Source organism: Suricata suricatta, chromosome 5, assembly GCF_006229205.1.
Source record: "Suricata suricatta isolate VVHF042 chromosome 5, meerkat_22Aug2017_6uvM2_HiC, whole genome shotgun sequence".
Lineage (NCBI taxonomy): Eukaryota > Metazoa > Chordata > Mammalia > Carnivora > Herpestidae > Suricata > Suricata suricatta.
Genome location: NC_043704.1, coordinates 15879760 through 15891352, shown reverse-complemented (window position 1 = coordinate 15891352; position 11593 = coordinate 15879760). Strand labels below are relative to the sequence as shown.

Here is an 11593-nt window from a genome sequence, read left to right as displayed (position 1 = left end):
AAACCAACATGAGGAGATTAAACAAAGGCAGTTTTACATATTGAATATACATTTAAGATGAGGGGTTCTGGGGGTAAAAAGACACCAAATATTTATAGAAGCAATTTGACCATTGACAGATGGCTATCACTTGGTCCTGGAGAATACAGAAGAGATGGTTTGGAAATCAAAGCACAAAAATAAGACCAAATACATTTGGAGGCTTTCCATTTGCTTCCAATTTCAACAATATTTTTAGTAGAAGCCAGAGAACCCATATCCTCCATAGCACAGTGGGCGGCTGCAGCCGTATCTGAGGCCCCCCCAGCCCGAGCCACAGCCCGGTCTCCGGAAGCTGCCACATCCCCAGCCACAGCCATAGCCCAGGCCACTGAAGCCTCCACAGCCATAGCCCAGGCCTCCATAGTAGTTGCCGTAGTAGTAGCTCATGGTGAGATGGTGGTGGGTTGGTTTGGCCTTCAAGGCAAGATCCTGAGTGTGAATGTCGACATTTTTACAAGGAGGCTTATATACTCTGGCCAGAGAACATGACACAACATCTGCCCCTCCTTTGGTGACATTCCATGAATTATATATGCCTGAGACAACGTATTACTCTATGATCCCCTGACCACACTCATAAGAAGGTCTGAACCTGTTTGGCTATGTACTTAGATTCTTTCTGAGCTTGCTGCTATAATTTTTTTAGAATGAATCTCTGTTTCTTCAAAGTATGGACATGCCACACCCTAATAGAATACTTGATTGCCAGTCACTTAACATCAGCTACATTAAATATTGTTGAATTTCTAATTAAATATCTTCCCATCAGAGGGTTGTTGTAATTGGTTTTACAAAAATGGGGAAAAAAATAATAATATCAAGACTCTTACATTGGTCAATTTCTTCAAAAAAACACATATTTTGCATCCTGAGAAGCAAATGAAGCACCTTTCTTTAGAGTATGAAAGAACATATTAAGAAAGGTTGTGTTCACCACCACGTATATGAGGAAACAGCAATCACAAAAGCTCACCTGATTTCTAGAGTTTTAAAACTTTGGGCAGGTCCAGTTAATAGATTAATTTTGGTTTTATATGCCAGCATACTTGTTTGGGTTTAAAAACACAGCAGAAAGACCAACACAGTGATTAATAATCCATCTTGAGGGATGCCTTCCCACAGTACTTTTTTTTTATGTCCTGTACCCTTTCTCCAGAATACATTCTAGTCTCACTGCTACCACATATGCAGATTGTATTTGCCTCCCTCCATCACCCCCCCCAACTTTCTCTGCCTTTCATTATTTATTCATGTATCTTACATCTTTTTCAAATCTCACTTCAAGCATCTCTCAGCTTCCTTCCTCCATGATTCAATACTGCATCCAGGTATAAGTGAGAAATGGGAAAAACGGTTTGGGCTCTAACTTCTATATTCAAATGAATACAGCATCTCTCTATCTAGATCTTCATAGTGAATGTAATGCATTTGCCTGTGTCATCTCTTTGCTTAGTCTGTGTCCATTCTTTGTGTTTAGGCAATTACTAACTTGTCTTTCCTAAGACATCAACTAGAGCTTTCTAGATATTGATAATGTTGTTAAAACTCCTAAAATCATCCTAAATTTTCAAAGGACTTGTCTAACTTGAAACATTTAAGAAATTTTCTACATGTATGGCATCATTTTAAACAAAGGCAAGAGAGTTAGGAAACATTCTTTGCAGACAATAGGCCTGTCTGTATTCAGACCCTCACCTCAGCCCAGAGAGTTAGTTGCTAATACCTAAAGCTATATGCAAATGTGTCCATACCTTGACCCCTGGGACTCAAGAAACTCATTTTATATGATAAAAACCATTTTGCTGAGCCTTTGCTAAGATTCATAAGTAATATTTGGACGACACATTTTTGGATGGAGTTGTTCTTGACCTGACCTAGTATCTAAACCAAACCTAGCACCTAGCTGGCACTTACTATTGTTTAAAAGAGTTACATGACCTTCACTGACATTAAACCAAGGACCATGCATATCATACCTGAGCAACTGACTTGCTATTCTAGGAAATATTTTAAGGTTGACCCGAGTTGCAACAGGCTTTCTGGTTTCAGAGTGGCATTACACCCAAAATTAACCTTTAATTTCCATACCATTCTAAACCAATTGCATTCCATTTTTCTTCCTCATTTCAGAAATCAGCCAATTTATAGAATGAATATTTTAATTTTTATGACTATTTAGAAGTATGAATAAATTGCATAATATTAAGGATTCCACAGTCTCTTTATGTATCTGTCAGAGAATGTGACAATCATTAAAGACTTAAAATGTTTTTTAATGTCTAAGACTATCTTTACTTTATAAATAGTAATAATATGGGGCACAAATGCAAAACTTCAGTAATAATAAATACTAAATGTGTTTTTAAAGAAGAAAACACATGACTATAGTTTGCATCACTTACAAGTGTCCACTTACTGTAAAAAAACATTAGAAAAATACGGAATAAATGTGTTCTTCCCCATAAGCATAAAAGGAAATTTTACATTGGAAATTTCTTTAGGGGTTATTATTTTTCAGTAGCCCTAAGGCAGATGTGGATCATTATTAATGTATAAGAAGTTTTAACTCATGACCCAAGTTGCCATTCATGTTGATGGATGAAGAGTGAAAAATGCTCTCACATCTTTTCTGGAAGTGAAGAAGTCTTTCGTTACAAATTGCAAACATTTTTTTCTCACCTCAGTCAGACGCAGATCTATACAATTTAAGTAGAAGAAAATTATGATACTATTGATTATACTAAGAATGTCAACTGCAGTAATAATTGTATTGATTACTGCTTGTCAGCTGCATGACACTTGTCCCTGGAGATATTAACCAAATGAAAAGGTAATAGAAATTCTGTTCTACTGGGTCCAGCTACACAGTGTGATCCTTCAATAGAGTAAGTAACTTGGCTCTATTCCCCTGCTTAGCCCACTGGGATGCTATATACAACCCCTAGACAGTATTGACTAAAAGAAGAGATCATCATGGGTTTTTATGTTTGTTTGTTGGTTTGTTACCTAGAGTTGAATTTTAGCATTGCCCATTGTTTAATTAGACTCAAAACCAGCTAACTTACAAATTGACAGGTGCAATTCTCTGTATCGGAACAATAAAAATGTTGAAGAAGCAGGTGTTACTCTAAGTAAAGGGATCAATCTCCATAAAATCAGTTGTGATAATTTGACTTTTCTTATTACCATCACTAGAACTTTCAAAATGGTTCACTTGACAACATTTGAGGAGAAAATACATAAGGAGAGAAGCAGCCTGGTCTTATCAAATAGCTGGGACTGAGGACAGCAGGGCTCTGATTCTAGTCTTAAAATCCCTTATCCTGAGGTTCCCTGCCTACAAGACTATGGGGCAGCACTGCAGAGTTGAATGTCCCTTTCAGATCTTTAATTTGGTGATTTTATTTTGTCTTTTTTGAAACTACATTGTCCCAGTTTATACCAAGTATCAAGAGGTGCATACCATTACCTGAAGTTGCCATTCAGTTTTAGGAAAACAATTTAGAAATTCTGATATTTTACCTATTTTATTCCCATTTCTTACACAGTACCCCCCCCCATTATTCATAGGGGATATATATGCTCCAAGATTCTCAGCGGATGCCTGAAACTGCAGATAGTACTGAACCCTCTAGGTGCTATGCTTTTTCCTATACATGTAATCCTGTGATAAAGTTTAATTTATAAATTAGGCACAGAAAAGATTAACAGCAATAACTAATTATTAAAGAGAACAACTCTAACAATATACTGTAATAAAAGTTATGTGAATGCTGTCTCTCTGTCTCAAAATACCTTATTGTAACTCATTCTTCTTGAGATAATACAATGCTTAGGTGTTGAGATGTGAGGAGGGTGATGTAGGCACTGTGATGCAGCCTTAGGCTGCTTTTGCCCTTCTGACTATATGCATGAAGGAAGATCATTTACTTCCCAACTGTGGTTGACCACGAATAACTGAAATCAAAGAATATAAAACTGCAGATAAAGGGAGTACTACTGTCCTGTCAATAAAATGGTCAATTTTAAAGGGATGGTGCTTTGCTAAAAATTATTTTGGGGGCACCTATGTGGCTCAGTCGGTTAAGCGTCCAACTTTGGCTTAAGTCATGATCTCATGGTTTGTGGGTTTGAGCCCTGTGTGAGGCTCTGTGCTGACACCTCAAAGCCTGGAGCCTGCTTTGGATTCTGTGTTTCCCTCTCTCTCTGTCTCTCTTCAGCTCATGCTCTGTCTCTCTTTCTATCTCAAAAATAAAGAAACGTTAAAAAATTTTTAAATCATCTTTGCATATTTTTAAAAACTATCAAATGGTACTTTTGGCCAGTTGAAGCCACATGGTGTTTTGCTTCATGGTTATGTTTCTGTTTGTATATTGTTCTGACTGGATTACAAATACTTCACTATAATGATAATAATGACGATAAACAGTGTTCCCATAAGAAGAAAAGCGAGATGAGGGAGTTGAAGGACCCAAGTTCATGTTTTATTAATCCAGTTTATCAATAACTTTTATGTCTGTCTTATTTTACATGCATAACAAAATAGATGAAAGCAGGACTCTGAATAAAGGAAGATAATATACGCTTCAAAGATTCATAGAAAAACAGAACTTATTGTCTCTGAAAATTTAGCAATATGGATTATGAGATTTGTGGAAAGAAAGTTTGCACTGATTGCAGTTTTAATGATATGGGTGTCTAGCAACTGTGAATTTATATATATATACATATATATATGTATATATATATATATGTATATATATATATGTGTGTGTGTGTGTGTGTGTGTGTATGTATCTAACATCACTTATTTTTATAAAATAAAACAAAGAGAGACAATAGCAGTGAAAGATTAGTTGTAAATTTTGAACACCCTTAAGAAACAGAAAGAGACAGGGGTGTCTGGGTGGCTCAGTTGATGAAGCGTCCGACTTCGGCTCTGGTCATGATCTCATGGTTCATGAGTTTGAGCCCCTGTCAGGCTTTTGTGCTGACAGCTCAGAGCCTGGAGCCTGCTTCAGATTCTATGTCTCCCTCTCTCTCTGCCCTTCCCCTGATCATGCTGTCTCTTTCTATCTCTCAAAAATAAATAAACATTAAAAAAAAAAGGATAGAAACAGATAAATATAAATTATGCAAAATGATTGTATTTTTTAAATGTAGGTAAATTTGAAACTCCTTTTGATTTTTTGCTGCCAAATTCAATTGTGAAAGTTACAAAACTAAAATAAAGAAAAAGAATAGACTATTGTTTTGAATTACTAATTCTCAAACTAGAGTGTTTCTTATATGTTACTGTGTACACATATATATGTAATTGTGTGCAGTGTATTTCTAATTGTAAATAGTAAAACTTACATATAAGTATGTACACATAATTGAGCTAAACACAACCCTCCCCAAACCATATTTCCTATTTTAAATTAAGTTATTTATTGGTATTCGGCATAAATCATCTGTTAGTGCCCAATCTCAGGATGCCAGGGGATATGAGGCAGAGCTCTTAAAATAATACATTGCCTGAAATTCTTAGATTTATCCTGTGCAAGAAACCTAAAGTAATCCCAGTCCATTGACTGAAGACTGTGGCAAATCCGCTCATGGGAACAGATTTTGGGTGACTAGAGCCATAGTTTAGTAGCCAGAGAATCCATATCTTTCATAGCACGATGGGCTGCAGCAGACATATCCGGAGCCTCCCCAGCCGCGGCCACCAGGCCACCCTAGTTACTGCCACAGTAGCTCATGGCGAGAGGGATGGTGAGTTGATTTGCCATTCAAAGCAAAGTCCTCAATGTGAATGTCGGACATTCTACAACTATGTTTATAACCCATGAGCAGAAAGTGTGATAAAACATGTGGCCATTCTTTTGTATCTTTCCAAATTATTCATTCACTTGAGGTAACTCATTAATCTGTTTGCTGCCACAAAGAGAGGTGCACACTCATTAAAATTTCTGAGCTTGCTCAGCTGCCTCTTTAGAACACCCACGAACTCATTACATTCTTTCTTGTTTAATGAGAAAAGAAATCTGTCTTCAAAGTCACAAAATAAAAATTCCCTAAATAAAATTCTTCATTGCTAAACATATTGCATCATTCATATTTGGTGCTGTTTTCCCATGAACTATTTTCTCATTTCCCATTTTCATATCATTCTTTGGATACTTGTATCCTACTTCCATCTATATTAAAAGACAATAATCACATTCAAAATTCTTAAGTTCTCCAAATGTCAAATTTATTTCTCAGGTTGAATACACACATGCACAAACACACACACACACACACACACACACATCAGCTTGCAAAACATCTTTTTGGGTAATCAACATAGTAAAATTTATTTCAGAAACTAAAGGACCATCCATGAGACCCAACTCACTTTTATAACTAATCTGTATGCAGTTCAAAAATATTCTCCTTACACATCGCTCATTTTCTCAGACTAGGCTATACCCAAAGTATTAGCTAAAAAGGCAGATGATCTTGTCTCTATGCCTTATAGTTACTGTTTTTGTTTTTTTACTTTTCTTCATAACCCATATATCAAACCTCTCCTTAAGTCTCATTCTACATTCATCCCCATACCTACTTGCCCCTGTCTCCGTCTTTGGTTCTAATCCATTTTTCCCATTCAGTATTCCATCTCTCTACCCATATTACATCTAATTTTAACACTATATTTTTGTCCTTTTTTCTTTACCAGTTCTGTGTGTCCTACCCCCTATTTTCTTTTAGGCAATCAGCAAGCATTTTCTTTTTGTATGCTATTACTTATGTATTAAAGTTTAAAATTTTTTAAAGAATATGTACTCTTAATATCAGTGTAATATTTTTGATAGAGTCTCGTAAAATCATGATTCCTTGAGAATATCCAAGAATGAACATGCCTTCATGAAATAATTGAGGCAAGCCACAAGGACATGAAGGCAGATGGCCAGTTTTCATGGGTTGCTCAGCTCACTCACTCTGTGAAGGTAGTAAACCAAATTCGAAGTTTAAGTCCCACTGGGACATGGCCACATCTTGACTTGCATCTTTAGCAATACATTTACTTTAAATATGCTACTGAAAATTTTGTTGCCTTTTGTTATTGTTGTACTGGTTTTGTTTTGAAATTTATAAGCAACATTTTATTTATTGACATATAATTAACGTATAATATTATACTAGTTTCACGTATATATATATAATGATTTGATATTTGTACATATTGAGAAATGAACACCACAGTAAGTCTAGGTAACATTCATCACCATACATAGTGACAATTGTTTTCTTGAGAATTTTTACGGTCTACTGTCTTAGAAATTCTAAAATATGCAATTTACAGCTGCATAGTACATCTTTATGACATTTATTTTATAACTAGTTTGTATCTTTTGACCCCCTCACCCATTTTTCCTACCTTACTCCTTCTCCTGTCTCTGGCAACCACCAATCTGTTTTCTGTATTTGTAAGCTCAATTTTTAGTTTTTGTATTTTTATACTCCACATATATGTGAGATCATTCACTATAGATCTTTGTCTGACTTATTTCATTTAGCGTACTGTCCTCAAGATCCATCCACGTTATTGTAAATGACAAGATTTCCTTCTTTTTTATGGATGAATAATATTCCACCTTGGCATATGTCTATCTGTATGTATGCATATATGTATATATGTGTATGTTTGTGTTATTCTTTCTTTATCCATTCATCCATTAATGTACACAGGCTGCCTCTATATCTTGACTATTGTAAATAATGCTGTATTGAACATGGGGTGCATATAACTTCTTGACACAGTGTTTTTGTAACATTTTTTTATTTTGTTTTTTTTAAGTTTATTTATTTATTTTGAGAGAGAGAGGGAGAGGGGCGGAGAGAAAGGGAGAGAGAGAATCTGAACAGGTTCTGCACTGACAGAACAGACATGGGGATCGAATTCATGAACCGTGAGATTATGACCTCACCTGAAATCAAGAGTCAGACGTTCAACTTAATGAGTTACCCGGTCCCTCTATAACATTTTTGGTAATAAATTTTCACCAACTGGATTTGTTCATTGTTCTTACAAAAAATATTTGTTGAATTAATAAAAGAATGAATTCTGCCTTAGTAGTCTTTAAGATGTTATATGGATTTAAATGACTTTCAAGTTTTAAAGGAATGTTTAACCCAGTGTTTGCTTTGGTTATTAAATCTTTTTTTCTTCTTATCAAAATTCATTCCATTTCTACTTTTAATTGTGAAAAGGAAGTTGGAAAAATTTTTCATTCTCAAAAAGTCATTCTGAAGCCAGACAATCACAAATAGATCTGACAGGTTTAAGAATGTCATGAATGGTCAGCTAAATCTGGTAGATTGCTTGACTATGATGACAAATTTATGTTCTTATTTTTGATGCAAATAACTATGTCCACATGAGATAAAAACCAATATATTTCACAATTTAAAAAAAAAATTCAATAACAGAATGTACCCTTATTTATGTATTGTCAAAGAAGAGTTGTATATGATTAAGAACAGAAAGCTGTGAAATAATACTCTGAAATATAGGAACTAAATACCTTTTATTGGTTTTTTCCTGAGTTAAAAAAAGAAAAAATGATAATGTCCTCTGGATACTAATTATCCTTGAAAACTGAGAAATGCATATTTCTTTTGAGAGTTTTTGTTTGTTTTTCTCTGATGTTTAGTGGACTCAAAGACTTAGACGATTCTTTGTCATTTCTCATGAACTTTCTACAAGGAGACAATGACTTGGTGTGAAAGTCAGATCCTGTGTTTCTGTATGAAACGATGAAAATATATTCTTCCATTGGCCAAATTATAGCTTTTATTTGGGAGTTAAGGGCACTTCTGTTATAAATTCAAAATATATTTCCTTCACTAAAAAATAGTAATTAAACCATTAAATAAGATATAATAATATATGTTAATGTGTTTTGCTAGGAGTGTCATACACAGTGTTTATCAATCTAATAATATGGAGGGCTGTTTTTACTTTTAGCCCTATAGAGCATGCTGAAAGACTGTCATCTGATCAAGTGGGAAATAACCAGCCAGACATCTGTATATCATATGCTCTGAGTCTACAATACCCAGACTGGATTGACTAAAAGGCTAGGTTATAACTGATGGCTGGGCAGACTTATCTTTAGGTAGACTGAATATGTCTGTGCCTTTTGAAGGAAGACTTTCATCTTTTGATAGAGAGAGAGAGGGAGAAAGATGTATATAGATACTGGTGAAATCTAGATAAAACTAACTCTGAAACTGAGAGTGTTGAATTTCTAAATCATAATAACAAAACGTTATAGAAATGGTAATTCTATCTAAGAAAGAACAAATCTAACCTATTTGACCAATTTTGACACATTTAAACAAAATATATTAATTTCATATTGTTACCTGAACATATCACTTGATTTTAGGAAAAAACATTGGTATTTCCTTAAGCCTTTATCCTTATTTCATCAGTAAAAGGTCTCTTCTTGCCTATTTGCATCTGGGAAAATTCAGATTTATAAGAAGGCTCTGTGGATTCAGCTGTGTTTAGCATTAGCTTAAGCTAAAAAATAAATTAGTTTAAAACATGTCTGGTTGTTTCTTTCCCTTATGGGATTGAAAACATTCTTATGTCTGGTCATGAAGATGCAATGAGAACATAGAAAAGCTAACTAAAAGTTTTAGTCAAAATGTTTTGAGTTAAATGACCTCACAGGAAAAAACTCACCCCAACTCATTACTGGCTTATAGATATCAGCTGTTTGATGCAAATGTCAAATGATATAATGGGCAAAAGAATATGATAGGTGGGGTGAAATCATTAAAAACACAAAAACTCTTGGAAAGTTTTACTCTCATAATTAGCCTAGTGATATGGTTTGATGTATTATTATTTGATTATGTTTAAAATGAAACCACCAAAAAATAAATAAATCAACCAAATATATTTTGAATAAACAGATTTATTCAATTTATTATTTATTTATTATTATTTGATTATCTATTATTTATTTTTATTATTATACAATTTATTATAATGAATTATACAATTATACAGTAATATACAATTTATTATACTGAATTTTAAAATGTGAGATGAGGGGCGCCTGGGTGGCTCAGCCTCCAACTTTGGCTCAGGTCAGATCTCACATTCGTGGGTTCCAGCCCCGCATCAGGCTCTGTGCCTACAGCTCAGAGCCTGGAGCCTGCTTCCAGTTCTGTGTCTCCTTCTCTCTCTGCCCCTCCCCCTCTCATGCTCTGTCTCTCTCTGTATCAAAAATAAATAAAACATTAAAAAATTTTTAAATGTGAGACGAATAACATAAAACATATATTTGATAAATACATACATAGATATGTTAAACTGCCATTGTTTTTTGTTATTGACTTAAATCTAAATATTGTCTAAGTAAAAGCAAGAGATTGGAAAATATTAAATTGTTAAAAGTTTTAAACGTTTTTCATTTTGGTCTAGAATTACTAATTTTTAAATCTAACTGCATGCGTGTTTGTGAAGTATATGAAAAAAAATTTTTTATTCTAAGCCGAGGAGATAGCTTCCTCATTGACAGTTTAGTATAATTGTTCTTTCAGCCAATCCCATCAGAATCTTAGATTCTCAATATGCAGAGCAGGTAAAATGTAGTGTGAGGCTCCATCTTTTCACACTTAATGAGGTAATACTCCACAGTCTATAGACATGACCTATAGGGCTAAAAACTAAAGCAGCACGTCACTTCCACATAATTGAGTTCCATGAACAAAACAAAAACCATATTTTGTTTTCAAATTTAACATTTTATTAGAAGGTGAACAGATAATCCAATGCCTTATAAAAGCATAAAAGAAGATTCTAGAGTTATGTTGAAGATGCAGACATTAACTGAAAAATCCAGACTTCTGAGAACCCAGAGACTTTTGTGGAAATAATCCCAGCATGACCTTGGATGTTCATATACTGAACACCAATTTGGGTAAGTCCCTTATAATTTTAGATGTTGGTTTACTGGCATAGTAGTTTAGTAGAAGCCAGAGAACCTATGTCCGCCATAACACAATGGGCGGCAGCAGCCATATCTGTGGCTTCTCCAGCTCCAGCCACAGCCCAGTCTGGGGATGCTTCCACATCCCCAGCTGCAACCACAGCCTCCATAACTCAGGCCTCCATAGTAGTTGCTGAAATGGCACATGGTGTCACAGGTGGTGAGTTGTTTTTCTGTTCAAAGGAAGATCCTGAGTGTGAATGTCAGCATGTATAGAGGTGCACTTATATACCATGAACAGATCATGTGATAAAAACACATACTACCTATTTTTGTGTCATTCTGTGTGTTACCCATCTGACACAATTCTGACATGAAGGGGCCCTCACTCATTAGAGTGTCTGAGTTTGCATTGCTATGTAGTCATGGTGTCCCATAAGCACACTGCATCCCTTTTATGAGAAAGGATTGCTGTATTTTCAAAGTCTGGACATCCCAGGCTAAATAAAAGTCCTCATAGCCAGGCATAGTGCATAGAACTTTTTCTAGTGTTGTGTTTTTTTTTTTTT

General features: G+C 34.9%; 1 protein-coding gene across 1 annotated transcript; it reads right to left on the bottom strand.

The window, feature by feature from the left end:
* Positions 1-234: 234 nt before the first annotated feature.
* LOC115292036 (keratin-associated protein 19-6-like) lies at positions 235-429 on the bottom strand. The gene has a single exon (XM_029939916.1). It carries the CDS (start codon positions 427-429, stop codon positions 235-237), a length of 195 nt encoding a protein of 64 aa, XP_029795776.1.
* Positions 430-11593: the final 11164 nt, after the last annotated feature.

Coding starts and splice junctions, on each gene's coding strand:
- LOC115292036 (XM_029939916.1), bottom strand. CDS start 429: ATGAGCTACTACTACGGCAACTACTATGGAGGCCTGGGCTATGGCTGT.